Source organism: Prionailurus bengalensis, chromosome A3 (assembly GCF_016509475.1).
Source record: "Prionailurus bengalensis isolate Pbe53 chromosome A3, Fcat_Pben_1.1_paternal_pri, whole genome shotgun sequence".
NCBI lineage: Eukaryota > Metazoa > Chordata > Mammalia > Carnivora > Felidae > Prionailurus > Prionailurus bengalensis.
The window spans coordinates 117549633-117566940 of record NC_057354.1 but is presented as its reverse complement, the minus strand read 5'-3'; the positions used below and the strand labels follow the sequence as shown (position 1 = coordinate 117566940).

The 17308-nt window shown below is 39.8% G+C and overlaps 1 protein-coding gene across 2 annotated transcripts in view; it reads left to right on the top strand.

Annotated features, from left to right (window-relative positions):
- Positions 1–1053: 1053 nt before the first annotated feature.
- Positions 1054–17308, top strand: part of PPP1CB (protein phosphatase 1 catalytic subunit beta) — a 43441-nt gene continuing 27186 nt past the window's right edge. The window contains exons 1-2 of one of the 2 annotated variants that reach the window (XM_043604236.1): positions 1054–1188; positions 1409–1548. In XM_043604236.1, coding sequence (XP_043460171.1) covers positions 1497–1548 — 52 coding nt within the window. In that variant the 5' untranslated portion in view covers positions 1054–1188; positions 1409–1496. Of the gene's footprint in view, positions 1549–17308 lie in introns of both variants that reach the window. The other variant, XM_043604234.1, reaches the window with a different exon arrangement.

Sequence of the window (17308 nt, the reverse complement as noted above, 5' to 3'; positions counted from 1 at the left end):
GTTTAAGGATTAAATAAGATAATGTAGAAATCTTACAACAGTGCCAGAGTACATCCAGAAATCTCAATGTTGGCTAGTATTAGTGATAGGTGAGTGGAAGAAGCACTGCCTTGACCTCAGGACAGCACCTTGCCTGGGTTTCTGGACTAACACCTGAGGAATGAGTAGAGACCTTTGATCTGACCACTTTCTTAGAACAGGCCAAAAACTCTGGCTCGCCAGAGTATCTTTTTCGTGGCTACTCTCCCTCCTGCCTTTCTAGAGGTGAAATTGTGTGGAAAGAACAGCTGGGCAGCAACCTTTCTGAACTTCCGTCTTTCTCTGTCTCTTCTACGTGCCAGACACTTGGTGGGTCTACCCTGTAGAAGCTTACAGTCGAGTGTAGGAGACAAATGCATAAACAATCACAAGGCAGGATGATTAATATAACGGAGGTCTGGACAAAAAAAAGCACTGGGATAAAATAGTATGCACAGAGTGAATAAAGATGTAAGATGTGTGGATGTACTACACAGAAGGCAGAGAGCGGTACCCACGTTGAAATATTATTGCTGACCTTTCCAGAGCCCACTTTAACGTATTTCATCCAGGGACACTTGGGCAACTAGCCTTGTGGAATGATGGGGTAGAAAATCTCTCGTTTGCAATGTCAAACTTTTCCATCAAAGTAACTCAACCCCTTCTTGCTTCCCAAACGCGCAAACCTGGGTTTCAAACGTGGATAATGTCGTCCACGTTTGCCGATTAACGGAAACATGAGGAATTGCTTGCAAAACTAGGGAAGGAAGACAAGGAAAGAAAAAAGAGGCGGGAAGGGCACACCAACGCGGTGTGCACAGGGCCCCTGCCAGGGCAGCTGAACAGCGGGAAGGTCAGCCGCTGCCCACGCTCGTTCTGCCTAATGGGAGCTTCCCCAGCGCGGCGAGCCCCGCGAGCCTCGGGGCGCCTGCGCCGCCGTGGCGATTCGGCGCAGTGGAAGTGGCGAGTGAGGGCGACGCACCTGCGCGAAAGCAGCAGCGGCGGCAGCGGCGGGAGAACGGAGTCCAGTGCGATTGCGCAAAAGCCAGGGCTGTGGTGGGGGCCGCGGAGGCGTGCGCCGTGCGCCTGCGCGGAGGGTTGCGTGGCGCGGTGGCGGGGAAGGGTGGTGTGCTGTAAGTGGAGCTGCGGGTGGGGCCGTCGGCGGCGCTGGTGAGCTTTGCGGAGTTGGGCGGTGCCGAGGAGGAGGAGGTGGCGGCTGGGTCTGACGCGGCCCGGTTCTTGGGGGCTCCACTTGTTTGTTTATTTATTTATTTATCGTGTGGGCCTCCGAGTGTACGCGCGCTCCACTACTTGGTGGGGAGGGGGTGGGGGGAGGGCCCGGGGAAAAGAGGGAGTTGGAACCGGGGTCGAAACGCCGCGTGACTTGTAGGTGAGGGAGCGCCGAGCCGTCGCCGCAGCCTCCGCCGCCGTGAAGCCCTTGTTCCCGCTGGTGGGAAGGAGCGTCTGGTGCCGACAAGATGGCGGACGGGGAGCTGAACGTGGACAGTCTCATCACCCGACTGCTGGAGGGTGAGTGCGGGGCCCGGCCTGCCGCAAGGAGGGGGCGCCCCCTTCAGCCCTCATTCCCCCTCGCTGCCGAACCCGAGGGGACCCCCGTTTCCGCCCCGCGGCGGCTGCGGAGGAGGGAGGCGAAGAGGCTGCTTGGCCGGGGGGGAGCGGCCTCCAGGAACACGGTCGGCAGGAGGCAATTCGAGAGGGGCTGTCCCCGCGGGCGGCCCGGCGGGCAATGTCCCCGCGAACCCTCGGGGACCGTCATGGCATCGCGCTGGCCGGGGGCTACGAGGAGCCCAAGGGTGCTGGGTGACCCTTCCCAAGGAGGGTGCGAGGATGCGAGTTTCTGTGCATTGTATGTCCGTGGAACGTGTATTTCTTCTCTGTTCTCTTTGTGCATTGCCCTTGGCTGCCTCCGATTCTTGTTCCGGGAGTGAATTTTATAAAAATCTTCTCATTGAGACAATTGTTGGACCTCTTCTGCATTTTTGCATGATGCTGTAGGACGAACTCTGTTTAAGGAGGGGATAACATTAGCGGGAGTTGAGTACCTCCTATTTATTATTTAGGTTAAAAAAAATAGTAAAACAGAAGTCTTTGACTCGAGCTGAAGATGCACTCAAGAATATGTAGACACGTTTGCTGACGGGATCGGCTTTCGGGTTTGAGAATTTAACAGGCTTGAGCAGGATTTAATTTCTGCACAAACTTAGAAGGGTCTACTTTATTGTAAAAGCCTCTCGTGTGTGAAAGGTATTTACAAGTCTTCTCTGCTTTTGAAGTTTCCTGCTCCTTCTGTTTTTATTGAACAGTTTTATGTTGGGGTGGGGGATAGAGGGAATGGGAAGAGATGGAGAGACCAAGGTATTATTCACACTTAATCGCAGTCTTGTGCCAGTGAATCCCTTTACCCTAAAATTTGCCTCACCACTAATTGCTTTGTGAGTGTGTAGAAAAGATACTAAGCCTTCAAAAAAAAATTAGCCTTTTCTGTTGGAAATCGTTAGAGTGTATATGCACTAACTTACTTGCTTTCAGGTTACCTGAAGGTAACTTGACAACAGCGAAGCGCAGTATATTCTTATATTTGGAAAATCATCAAAGAAAATTGTATTCTTGGGGGTGAGGGGCCGGCTAGTTCCTTTTTTCAGTCTGTGTGTTGGTTTCTCGTCGGTTCTGTATGTGCCCGTTGTGTAACAAACTACAGTTTATTTGCTCCAGATGTGAAAGCCTTCCAGCAGTCTTAAGACTGGATAGGAAAGTTTTACCAGGAACTCTTACTTACCTTTTCTTTTACTATCGAGTTATTCTTGGGAGGCCCCCTGGTGCCTGTAGTCCGTGTTCGCTGCTTAAGTCTTGGTGGACTTTTAACAGATGTGGACATCTTGCTGGGTCTACGAGATACTTGCTTTGGAAAAAATTTTGTTTTGTGATTGTGCATTGTTCTAAGAGGGAAGTGTAGCTACTTAAACATTTTAATGTCTTGATAACTTTTGGGGGAATCTGGGCCCCGCTTTCTTACACATTTTAAACTTGAGTTTGTACATTTAAGTATTTTAAAAATCTGATGTTTGTATTTCAACTTCTTCACTTTTATTTTTCATGTACTTACATACTTGTATACTTTGTAGGCATAAAACAGTAGATTTTGTGTTTTAAAATGTTTGATCTGGGACCTTTTAAATCAGATGCACTTGTTTAGGATACTTAAGAAACTTCACTAGTGGACTGTTCGAGTTTATTGGAAAAAAGATACGAAGGGAAAAATAGGCTGAGGGATTCCATCAGTTTTGTGAATTCAGATTTAATATTTGGTGCTGGCTTTGAACAACCTCCCCCTCCCCCCGCCTGTGTGTGTGTGTGTGTGTGTGTGAGAGAGAGAGAGAGAGAGAGAGAGAGAGAGAGATAGTGTAGACAGTTTCCCCTTTTAATATTGATCTCCTTAATGCCAATCACCAGGAATCCAAAGATAAAACACAATCTCTTCACCCAGGGAGCTTCCAGGCTAAAGTGATTTCTGGGCTTTTGCGACCTCTGTCTATATTCAACACACTACCATCAGTAAAAGAGTTTCATTACTTGCTTCTCAATCCTGGGAAGTATATTTAGTTTGACAGTCCCTCCTTGGAATTCTTAAATCCTGCAGGCTCCTTCTCTTTTCCTCTTCCAAAATCTATACCTGTTCAAAGACATCCAGAACAGACGTATTTTTTTTTTTTTGTCTGCCTTTGTTTTCAGTGATGTTACTTGCTCATTAAAGTTCATTTAGATTCAAGTGATGGTGTTTTGTAAAGCTGCCTAGCAAAATAGCTGCAGTAGGTGTTTTTGGGTTTTTTTTAGTATTAAAAGAACATATAAATGGGACGCCTGGGTGGCTCAGTCACTTGGGCGTCCAACTTTGGCTCAGGTCATGATCTTGCAGTTGGTGAGTTCGAGCCCCACGTCAGGCTCTGTGCTGACAGCTTGGAGCCTGGAGTCTGTTTAAGATTCTGTGTCTACCTCTCTCTCTGCCCCTCCCCCGCTTGTACTCTGTCTCTCTCTCTCTCAAAAATAAATAAACATTTAAAAAAATTAAAAAAAAATAAATGAATATATAAGATAAAACTTAGAATGTCTCCACATGGGAAAAATCAGCAGAACTTCATCTTATTTTAAAACGTTGATTGTGGGGCGCCTGGGTGGCGCAGTCGGTTAAGTGTCCGACTTCAGCCAGGTCACGATCTCGCAGTCCGGGAGTTCGAGCCCCACGTCGGGCTCTGGGCTGATGGCTCAGAGCCTGGAGCCTGTTTCCGATTCTGTGTCTCCCTCTCTCTCTGCCCCTCCCCTGTTCATGCTCTGTCTCTCTCTGTCCCAAAAATAAATAAACGTTGGAAAAAAAAAAAAAAAAAACGTTGATTGTTGGGGCGCCCGGGTGGCTTGGTCGGTTGGGTGTCCGACTTCAGCTCAGGTCATGATCTCACGGTCTGTGAGTTCAAGCCCCGCGTCGGGCTCTCTGCTGACCGCTCAGAGCCTGGAGCCTGTTTCAGATTCTGTGTCTCCCTCTCTCTCTGCCCCTCCCCTGTTCATGCTCTGTCTGTCTCTGTCTCAAAAATAAATAAACGTTAAAAAAAAAATTAAAAAAAAAATAAAACGTTGATTGTAATTCCAAGGCATGCTCTTGATTTCTTTTTTATTATATCAAATTGCCAGTGAGCTGTAACACGTTTGGTAACCATATTTTATAAGTTGCTTTTGTGTTTTTTTTTTTCTTTTTTGAGTGGGCATATCATTGATGTAATATTTTCAAAGTGCTTTCAGAACAATTTAAAATTTTCTGTTATTTAATGCAAACCATATACTAATTTCTTATTTGAATAGTGCGTATTCCTCCAGTATATTGGGTTAAGTTTTACTTAGAACTAAAAGCCAAGGACGCCTGTGATTCTATCCCCTGTAGTGAACCCTGTTACCACATTCTCGTGGCTTATAATAATGCTCTTGACTGATTGTTTAAATCTAGTTCCTGTGGGTGTCCTGGAAAACCCAGTGAAAGCTTTTTACTTTGATCATTAGTTCCAAAAGGAGTTAGGGTGGCCGTAGGAATATAGCATAATCACCTTGCAAACGTTGTTCAAATTATAAATGTTGAGTTTATTTTGGGAGGAAGTGAAATAGAATGAGTAGATGGATCTGTTTGGAAAGAGGATAGGGTGAAAAACTGCTTCCCACTAGCTGTTCCCAACCAGACTTTATCCAAGTGTCTAAAAACTGGGCTGTACCGGATGATAATTAACACATGCCTATTATGTAGATCCTATATTTTGTTATGTTTATCATATATATGTGTGTATGTATATATCTCTGAATTTGTGAAACTTCTGTGATCATTTCTGTTCTTGTGGGTTATGTATTCTAAAGATTTAGTCAGGCTGAGACAGACTAAGCAAATAGGAAGCTTTGTTTGTGTCCTTTTGAAAGTTAAAAAAATGGAATGGACTTGAAAAATTAAATAGATTAATAAAAGCACATTAAAATCCTCTTTAAATAAAAGTTTTATTGAGATATAATTCACATACTATGTATTTCACTTACTTCAAGTGTATAATTCGATGATTTTTAGTATATTTACAGAGTTGCCCACGCATCACCACAATTTTAGAACATTTTCACCAACACAGCCCTGTTCCCATTAGCCAACACACTCCCTTTTTCCTTTCAACCCTCCCCCAGCATTAGGCAACGACTAATCTGTCTATCTCTATGGATTTTGCCTGTGCTGGACATTTCACGTAAATGGAAACGTAATATATGGCCTCTTGTGATTGGCTTCTTCTAATGTTTAAAAATTCATCTATATTGTGTCATGTCTTAGTATTTCATTCCTTTTATAGGTGAATAATATTCCATTGTATCAGTAGACCACATTTTATTATTCATTACTTGTTGGGCATTAGAGTTGTTTCCCCTTTTTGGCTGTTGAGAGTAATACTGCTATAAACATTGGTGTACAAGTTTTTGTGTGGGCATGTTTTTACTTCTCTTGAGTCTACAGCTAGGAATGGAATTGTTGGGTCATATGGTAAGTCTATATACGTTTGATCTTTTGAGGAACTGCCAGACTGTTTAAAGCCTTTTTTTCTCCGATTTAAATTGTTTAGTTGTGATCCAGAAGTCTAAAGGTTAGGCAGTTTGAAGGAAGTGCTAGTCTGCTTGTTCCTGGCAACCCCAACTTCTGCAGGAAAGTGTTGTTTATATATAGATCCAAGGCCAGGTTTGTTAGAAATGAGCAGGTTGAGGAGTAGGAAAGATCATCTGAGGGATACTTTCGCTCTTCCCTTGCTGCTTCCTAGATGAGAAGCTAGAGGATGCATAAAAGTGGTACATTTTTTTAACTGATTCAGAGATTAGGTTTGTTTTCCTGTTAATTCGTTGTTCCAACAAGTGAGGGAAACATTGAAAGTTTAAAGTAGTGCAGAAGTGTTTTTATTTTGTTATTTAAATGCAAAGCTGAAGCTTTTCTGGTAAATATCTAAATCCAAGATTAAAATTCATTGGGATTTAGATATCTATTTACATTTGAGTCTAGAGACAGGATTATATTTTAAGATTTAGGGTTAACAGGAAGATAACAAATTATATCTAGCCGGCTTTTTTCTCTATTGCTTTCCATATTTACTATTTTAACAGTATTCATTCCAATGGCACGTATTCTCAGTTCTAACAGAGGTAAAATAATATAAGTATATAAGAATGTCAAAATATTTAGAAATAATAATTGAAATCTCATAAGTATTTCTGATTGGGATATGGGGATGCAAAGAGAAGAAATGGTTTGTAAATGAGGTAGGTTTAGGAGTGATGTGGTGGAGGATGGGAATTCCCAGTTGAGTTTTCTAGGATTTAATTTTTAGTGGATACAAATTTATACCCTCAAGCAGCAATCCCTGCCCTTCTAGCAGCTGTATATAGCCATTCCAAGGCTTATTTTTCCTGGAAAGGTAGAGGGTCAGTGAATATAGGAAGGAGAAAGTGATCAGGGACACATCTCTTTCTTGTACACCCTCTATGTCTCCCCTAGATTGAATTGGATTACCTTCGAAGTCTTGGTTACTGGTAGGTGAAATGCAGTTTTTTTACACTCTATTCTCTGAAATACACCATAGGACATCTGTTAGATAAAATTGAAAATGCCTTAATGGAAATAGTCTTCATTGCATAGTTAGAGGTAAAGGACTAAAAATGCAGAAACTCATTCTGAAGTTTAGCAAGTATAAAAAAACCACTGGCCAGTCTTTTCCTAGTGTTGGAGGAATTCAGTCCCTGGTCTAGGTGGGTTCTTGTAACAGTAGAAAAAGTAGTAGAAGGACAGTGGCAGTTGACCTTTATCCTGCTTCTGCTCTACTCATGTAGCAGAGTGATTTATGAGGGTGTATATACATAACTTTCCTGAAAATTCCTGGCCTCTCTCTCCCTTCCCAAATTTACCTGCAAGAACAGGTAAGAGTTACTTATGTAATAGTGGAAACACATGGCCTTTGGGTCCTGGTAATGTGCCCACACTGTGTAATTTGGAGGTGACACAGTTTATTTCACCATAAAAGAATTTTATCCCCAGAATCTTCATCAGAATATCGCTAAGTTCCAGTCTAGTCAATTACAGATTCACAGAAGCATTTTCTTGCTTTGAGTATTTGTTTAATAACACCATTTTAACTTTTCCTCTAATTTTACCTCCTCTATTTTTAAGATTTAGAGAAATCAAAAGTTACTTTTCATAATAAAAGGAGTTTAATAAGGACATCTATTATGTAGCTTTCTTTAATATTATAATTCACGGTTATAATGACTTCTATAAATTGGGAAGGAATCTTCATAGGTGTTTGTTCGTAGGTTATCTCTGTTGTTTGAATATTTGTCAAATAATTGAACCAAAGTAGTGAGAGAAAATGACCAGCCTTCTGAGGAGATCTAAGTTTACACAGTGATAGAAAGGAATGTGTTTTTTGAACTTAACTGCAGTAGTTACGCTAATCAGATGTTTACTCAGTTGTGTATTTACTCAAGATATATCTGTAAGTATTGTTACAGTGGGAGGCCATGTTTATGCTGGTTTAGGATACAGGTTCTGCATGTATTTTAATTTCAGCTCTGCCTCTGTTCTGCATATTGGGGATGATAGTGTCTATTTCATAATGTATCTGTAAAGACTAAACAGATAAAACCCTTTGATACATAATAAAAGCTCAGAAAATGTTAGCTGTTGTTACTCTTTCTGTTTGGTATAAACCTGAACTGAGAAATAGGCAATAGAAGACTTTTTATGCTGCTGAGTCCTGAACCCTTCCTGTAGTAATTATTGAGAAGGCCATTCCTTATGAGGATCTAACATGTATTGTGTCCTCCACATTGTGTTATTGCATGAAACCACTCTTTTCATGTATGTGTATATGTGTGTAAAACATTTTGTTCCTATTTCCATCATCCGGAGTTTGTAATCTGGTTTGAAATAGTGTTGGTGCTGAAGGGCAGAGACAATTTTAGGCAGAATAAGATGGTGAAAAGTAAGTTAAAGAAATTTGTTGTATGCCTTCTTTTGGCTGGGGACTAGAGCAGTGGATTTCAAACTTTTTGACTCTTGGGACCACTTTATATACTCCTAAAAAGAATAGAGGACAAGAGCTTTTATTTATGTGAGTTATTAGTACTGTGTTAGAGATTAAAACAGAATTTTAAAATATCTTTTTTAATTCATTTAAAATAATGGTCCATTGCATGCCAGCATAAATAATGTTTTCTAAAACAAATGTAGTGATAAGTAAACCTCTTTAATGTCTGGTTTTGTAGAAGTTAACCATATAACATATAGTTGGAAAGTGAAGGAGTATTTTATTAGTCTTTTTAGATAATTGTGGATATTCTTTAATGTTGTGTTTATTCTTTAATGATATTCTTTAATGTTGTACTAATCAACAAGTGGTAATTTCTTAAAGGTTAGTTGTAATGTGGAATCAGAAATATCTGAGTTTTTTGTTCCTTTACATTAAAATCCATTGATCCGTCTTACACTTAAAAAAAAATTTTATTTTAACACTTACTCATTTTTGAGAGACAGAGACAGAGTGCAAGCAGGGGAGAACAGAGAGAGAGAGAGAGGGGGGAGAGAGAGAGAGAGAGAGAGAGAGAGAGAGAGAGAGAGAATCTGCAACAGTCTCCCGGCTCTGAGCTGTCAGCACAGAGCCCGATGGGGGGCTTGAACTCACGAGCCGTGAGATCATGACCTGAGCCGAAGTCGGACGCTTAACTGACTGAGCCACCCAGGCGCCCCTGTCTTACACTTAAATGGTTCTTATACGTTCTTTATAACATGCATTGGTCATATGGAAAATATCAGTTACATCGAGTTATGCAGATGTTCTAATGTTGATACATCTTACACAATATTAAAAAAATAATATTTGTTGATATAACAAGGTATCAGAAGAGTCTTTAAGTATGGAAGAAGCTGTCAGATTCGTGGTGCTGGATACAAAGTTTCCAAAATTTTAATTTTCACTTGAAAGGTTGATTTTTATCATTAGCAACAAATGCTGTCAGTTGTTTTCTTTGAAACGACACAGCCTCACTTTGTTCATTTTCAAGAGTATCTGTTAAATCTAAGTGTAGATAGCTATAGTTTGTCAGCTACGCTTTCCAGTAAAAAAGATGTTCTGTGAAAAATGTGGCTAGATCCGCTTGGAGCTAAAACTGTCACACGAGTGCTTTTCTTGAACACAGCCATTGTGCTTTGGTATGTAGCAGAAATGCCTAATGGATACTTTTCATTTCATTATACAGAATATTAAAAAGATGTATATTCAATGGTGGAGATGTAATAAATTTGATAATTTTTACTACTTGAGGGCATTCTTAAGTGAAACTGGACTTCTTTGTGTTTCACTATAAATGCATGGCAGTGAATACCACCAGTACGTTTTGGCACCACTGATTTTGTTTTGTGCTAAGGTGCTAGCAGTTTTGCCCACCATTGGCTTCTGTGTCATGCAGATGTCAACATAGTGAAAAAGGGGATCCCGCTTGGAGAACCATAGAGCTAGGGCACCCTTCCTCTGTTCTGAAACATCTGGCTCTCAGCTATATCTGCTACTTCTTTATTCTTTGCTTATCATTTGTTTACTGGTATATCTGGAATCACTTTTTAATTTATGACTCTTCACAGGCCCCTTTGAGAATTCATGAAAGCCATAGGCCTTTTCAGAAAAATATGTATGTTCATATATATACACAGTATTACAGTTTGAGGTATTATACAGAGCTTCTGAAGGCCACATTAATCATTCCTATCAGGCAGACTTAAGATAAATTGAAATTGTGACAGCTGCCTAATTCTTTCACTTGAAACCAAAATTCCACATTTTAACCACTTGTAAAAATTTTACCGTTTTTACTTTTTGTGGCTTAAAGGGAGACTTACATGCTAAATAGGGAGAAATAGCCACTTCATCCTACAGAAAAAAACCAGGAAATTTAGCAAGTCTGGATTGAAGTTAACTTTGCTATTGATTAATGTGTAACCATGAGTGAATTTTGGGGGGGTGTAGAGTGAATTAAGATATTAAAGGTTGTGGAAGATTCCTAAGATTTCATGGGGGCAGATATGATAGATAGTAATGGGGTTGGTTCTTTTTTCTTGACATCCTTTCTGTTTTAGAGAAGGCAGTTATTGTGAGAACTTGCCGGAAAAAATAGCAGATGGTTATTGAAAGATAAAATTTAATATACACACAATACACATAAAAACACATATATCACACACCATTTGTATTTTTTTTTAAAGTGTATTTATTTTGAGAGAGAGCACAAGCAGAGGAGGGGCAGAGAGAGAGGGAGAGAGACAATCCCAAGCAGGCTCCTCACTGTCAGTGCAGAGCCCAACATGGGGCTTGAACCCACGAACCATGAGATCATGATCCGCGCCAAAGTCAAGAGTTGGCTGCTTCACTGACTGAGGCACCCTGGCGCCCAACACCATTTGTGATTTAAAAGATAAACCTGCATTGAAATGGTTTTTTTACATGAATATGAAATTTGAAATATAATGATTAAGTGCAATTTGTGTATCTTCTTTTGGCATCAGATAACATTTTGTTTAATTGAGGTTCAGAGTTAGTGTTCTGTGTCATCAAAATTGATTGCAAGTGTTCATCTGTTAATGCTGATCTGTAATGAGATCTGTATTTCATCTTGGAAGGTATCTTTTAACGTGGATAAGTATTGCCAAATACTGATATCAGTCCACAAGAATGTGATTTTAGTTAATGATTTTAGTTATCATTTGGAAGGTATTTATAGACTTCTTCTAGTCCTCTCCTAATATTTGCCTTTTATTATGTTATCACAGCACACAAATCAATTCCAATCAAGGGCAAAGTGGAAGCTCTTCACCTACACAGTTAAGTAGATTTTGGTATAGTGTGCACTAGCACTGACGTCTGAAGAGTTCTGTTGGAACTGTGATTTGAGCTTAGAATATATTTAATGCAAATCTGTGAGGAAATGAAGATCTTGTTTTAACTTTGACAGCACTGGGAGTGTATAAAGCAGCTTTGACATTTGCTTGTGAATTCAAGCATCATTAGTTGTCATAATGACTTACCACAGTATACGTTTCACATATAAATGTTTTTTTGCCTTACAATTTTAGATTCAATCATTAAGAAACATTATCAGGTTTGCAACAAAATCTAGTTTATTAAACTACCCATAATAGGGGCGCCTGGGTGGCGCAGTCGGTTAAGCGTCCGACTTCAGCCAGGTCACAATCTCGTGGTCCGTGAGTTCGAGCCCCGCGTCAGGCTCTGGGCTGATGGCTCAGAGCCTGGAGCCTGTTTCCGATTCTGTGTCTCCCTCTCTCTCTGCCCCTCCCCCGTTCGTGCTCTGTCTCTCTCTGTCCCAAAAATAAATAAACGTTGAAAAAAAAAAAAAACTACCCATAATAGTGATAGTGATTGTTGTCATTCAGAAAAATTTCAGTATTGGCCCTGAGCTCAAAAAAATCACAATAAAACTATCACTACTAGGCCATTGAACTGCTGTGTAGTAGAGCAATTTGAGATATTCAGCTTTTATTTCTGACAAATACTCACGGAACTGACAATAGCTCATGAGTGCTAATGATGTGCACTATTGATTACCGCTGAGCCAACAATACATGGTAAAGTATCTTTCTACTGAGTAATTGCACCATACACTATAAACACCTTAAATGTTCACAAGTTTGTAAAATTGTCCAACTACGGTTTTTTTTTTGTGCTCCATGTATATTTTTACCACCATTTTTTCTTTTGTTTTTCTCAGCTTCTTGAAAATATTTTTGATAGCTAATTCAAGGCTCACTCTTCAGTCACTCAATTTAGTATTGGCTCCTTAAATAAGGCAACAGTTAGGTATTGGTAGTATCTGTGAAGTCACGAAGAGCCAAGGAAAACCACTTGAAATCATTTGTTTTTGTTTTTATTTTTTAAAACATTTATTCAGGGGCACCTGGGTGGCTCAGTCGGTTGAGTGTCCGACTTCAGCTCAGGTCACAATCTCACGGTTCGTGAGTTCGAGCCCCGCGTCGGGCTCTGGGCTGATGGCTCAGAGCCTGGATCCTGCTTCTGATCCTGTGTCTCCCTCTCTCTCTGCCCCTCCCCCATTCATGCTCTGTCTCTCTCTGTCTCAAAAATAAATAAACATTAAAAAAAATTTTAAAAAAACCATTTATTCATTTTTGAGAGAGATAGCATGAATGGGGGAGGGCATGAGCGAGAGGGAGACATAGAATCTGAAGCAGACTCCAGGCTGTGAGCTGTCTGCACAGAGCCCTGATACAGGGCTCAAACTCAAAGGCCACTAGATAATGACCTGAGCTGAAGTCGGAAGCTTAACTGACAGAGCCATCCAGATGCCCTGATTTTTTATTGTTTTTTTTTTATTGTTGTTGTTGTTTTAATGTTTATTTATTTATTTTGAGAGAGCAAGAGCACTCGTGCACGAGTGCAAGCTGGGAGGGGCAGAGAGAGAGAGAGGGAGAGAGAGAGAATCTCAGACGGGCTCCACACTGTCAGTTCACAGAGCCCAGTGTGGGGCTCTCACTCGCAAACTGAGTGAGATCATGACCTGAGCAGAAGTTGGATACTTAAACAGCTGAGCCACCTAGGTGTTCCTCATTTGTTTTTTTTAACTGATGATTGGTTAATACTGCTCCCGTTGTCTTCGATGCTTCAAGAACTGTTTTTACAGAAAGGGTAATAGTCTTAAACAAGAATATTGTTTCAGGACCTATTTCTTTGGCTTTTCCAATCAAACATGATTTGAGGAACTCACCATTAGTACATGGCTTTCCTTGCTTGCTAACACAGTAGCCAGTTGGAAATTTAATTTTGGTTGCAGTCTCATTTTTATTTTTGTGAAGAAATTCTGCTGTGATGAGATTCCATTTAAAATGTTTAAATTGTCTTTGCTTTTGAGTGAAATAGGAATGTTGTGATGATAGTGCTTAGCCTGGTAATGTGAACATATATTGTATTTTTTTAAGCATAGCTATAATGTTATAAATACAATGCTTAGCTGTCTAGTTCAGTAACAGAATAATCCACACTCCACTGTGCTTTAAAAGTGCAACATTTGCATTCCATTTTTCCTGCGTGATGAGTATGCACTGTAATAAAAGTAAAAAAAATGTTTTTAAATGTTGCAGAACAGCAACAAGCAGGAACTCAAGACACTGTTAAGTTATAACTGTATTTCTGTAATTCGTAGTACCATGAGAAGCAGTGTGAAATGATAGAGTGCCCTGTGTCTCTGTCACAATGAATCTGCTCTGCCATTGTATGGTGAAAGTACCCATAGATGATACTTAATGGGGGTTGGGGGTGGGAGAAGAAAAGAAAAACATAACAAGTAAGAGTAGTTGTGTTTCCGTAAAACATTTTATTTATGGATGCTGAAAATTTATATAATTTTTATGTGTCTCTTCCTCCCCCCCCCCCCCCATCATTTTTTAAAAAGTAAAAACTCACAAAACCAGGCATTGGGCCAAATTTGATTCATGTTTTCCCCCTTTTCTGATGTGGACATGCTTGCACAGAAAGATTCTCTTATCAGGAGTAGAAGACCTTTACCAGTCAGGACTGGTAAAAAAAATATGGGGTTAGGGCCCATAGTGTTTAGTCCTTGCAATGTATTCCTCTAGTTTCTGTATGTAATCATCCAAATTTCTCCTCTGTGACCAATAATCATATTTTGTGTCCTTTTCTGTATGTACTTGAGCAATGAACACAGGAAATTTTTGAGGGTTTTGATCCTTGAGGAAAAGGAAGCAGCAGTGAGCTCACCAATCACTCTGGCTTTTTTCCTGGAGGTATAGGGAAATAGATCCCAAACAAAAAGTGGCAGTCTTCCTGGACTCAAGAGGAGAGATGGAAGTCTGAGGCCATTAAAGCGTTGAAACTTAAATCCAAAAGAGGAGAGAACCACATAGATTCTAACCCCAAAATCTGCAGTCAGGTCCCCCTTAAGTCATTGACTTCTAAGGTATACATATACAAGAGAAGATTCTAAGAAAATCAGAAGAAAACAGTATCTGGAAAGCTAAAGATCTGAGCAGAGATTCCAGTATCACCCTAGTGCCAGAGAGGCAAAAGTTGAAGTTCAGACTGCCAAATTAGGGGGACTGTATTATAGTCTAAATTTTCCATTGATACTCCATCATGACCACTCCCTAAGATTGAAGGCAAAACTCAAGTAGACCAGCCCTCAAGAAAATGTAAGTCATTATTACTCTTACCACTGAAAGGAAACAATGCTGTCTGGAAGATGTCGTCTAGAGCTCATACAATTTCCATCCATAATCAGATATTTCATTCAGTGAAATGACCACAGGACATGCTAATAGACTTAACTGACCAGAAATCAGAGGAAAAAAGGGAACAAATCCCCAGATTATTCAGATATTAGAGTTATCACTGAGAGACTTTAAAATAACTGATTTAATGTGTGCAGGATAAATAAGAAGTGATGGGAAATTTTATCAGAGTCCTGGAAACTTTACAACTAAAAAAGTACATTCACTAGCAATGAGAATTTGAGAGTTGGGCTTACTAGCACAGTAAAAACAGCGGCGTAGTAAAAGCTAGGAAAAGTGTTGTGTAGAAATTACGCAGTGCTGAGAAAAAAACAGAGGGGAAATAAAGAAAGCAGGAGACAGTGGAAAGGTTTAACATACATAATGGGAGTCCCGGAAAGAGGGGAGATACAGGATAGAGGAAATACTGACCAAGACTTCTCCAAAGGGAGAAAGATACCAAAAGATTAAAGAAGCTCCTTGGATTCCAGGAAGGAAAAATACAAATAAAACTATATTGAAACCCATCGTAGACTTAACTGCTAAAAATGAAGAAAAAGAAAATCTTTATGTTTTAATCTTTTTAATGTTTGTTTATTTTTGAGAGAGAGATAGCACGCGAGTTGGGGAGGGACAGAGAAGGGGGGGGCATGGAATTGAGCTGTCAGCGCAGAGCCCGATGTAGGGCTCAAACTCATGAACCATGAGATGATGACCTGAGTTGAAGTTGGCCTCTTAACTGACTTAGCCAACCAGGCACCCCAAAAGAGAAAATCTTAAAAGCTACCAGAGGAAACGAGTCATTACATGACCTTCAAGAGAACATTGATGGTTGATATATCACCTGAAACTACAGATGCCAGAAAACAATAGACTGTCCTTTTAAGGTGCTGAAAGAAAAGGAAGAATGCTAATCTAGAATTCTAAATCCAGTGAGCATATCCTTCAGAAGAGAAGGCAACGGATGCCTTCATGATCTTGCGGTTCCTGAGTTTGAGCCACATGTCGGGCTCAGTGCTGACAGCTTGGAGCTTGGAGCGTGCCTGAGGCTCCAGGCTCCAATTTAGACTATAATACAGTCCCCCTAACTTGTCTCTGTCTGTCTCTGTCTCTGTCTCTGTCTCTCTCTCTGCCCTCCCCCACTCACGCTCTTGTCTGTGTCTCTCTTTCTCTCTCTCTCTCTCTCTCAAAAATAAACATTAAAAAAAAATTTAAGTGAAACAAAATAAAAACACAAACAAGCTGAGAAAATTTACTGATACAGACTGGTACTGGAATTTTCTAGTAAAGTTCGTATTGAAAGAAAATGATTCCAGATAAAAGCACAGAACTGCAGAAGTAAATGAACAACAATAAGGATAAATGTGTGTAATTATAAATTAATGCTTTTTAAAACAATTATGGTTTGTAGGGTTTAAACTATGTGGAAGCAGTATATGACAACTGTAGAACAAAAGGCTAAAAAGTGCATTTGTTATTTCTAGAGTAACTACCAAAAGAAAAAGAATATATAACTAAAAAGATAACAGAGGAGAAAATGGAGTAATAAAAGATAATTGTTCCAAAGAAACGCAAGGAAAGAGAAATAAAGGAATGAGGAACATGTGATACAAACAAAGCAAATGACAGGATTTGTCCATAATTATAGTAAATGTGAAAGGAGTAAACACTCAAGACAAAGTTCAGGAGACCTAACTATACTGTATACAGGGAACATATTTTAAATTTAAGGGCAAAGATAGAGGAGTAAGCACCAGAATGGGAGAACTGCATCATGCACACATTAACCAGAAGAAACCTGGTTGACTGTATACATCAGAAATAGTATATAAGGCAGGAAGTATCACTAGAGGTAAAGAAGGGCATTGCATAATGTTAAAAGGATGAATGCCACAGGAAGAGACAATAATCTTAAAATTTTTAGGTATCTAATATTATAGGTCTAAAACACAAAAAGGAAAACTTGATAGAACCAAAAGGTTAAAATAGACAAAACCACACTATATACATTAACGTACCTTTCTCAGTAACTAATAGAACAAAGAAAAAATCAAGGATCTAGAAGATTTAAACAACACAGTAAATTTGACCTAAGTGACACACACAACACTTTACTCAACAACTACAGGATATACACACTTTTCAAATATGTATGGAACATTTACTAAAGTATGCAATATGCAGTACCAAAAAGCAATTCTCAGTAAATTTAAAAGAAATGAGGTCTCAGGTTCTCTGATTTCAGTAATGATAAACTAGAAATCAATAGCATGTAACTAGAAAATTCTCAAATACTTAGAAATAAGCAGTGTACTTTTACATATTTTACTGCTACTGAAGAAATAGCAGTGAAAATTATAAAATGTGTTGACCTGAATAATAATAAAAATACATGTCAAACTTGTGCAATTGCAG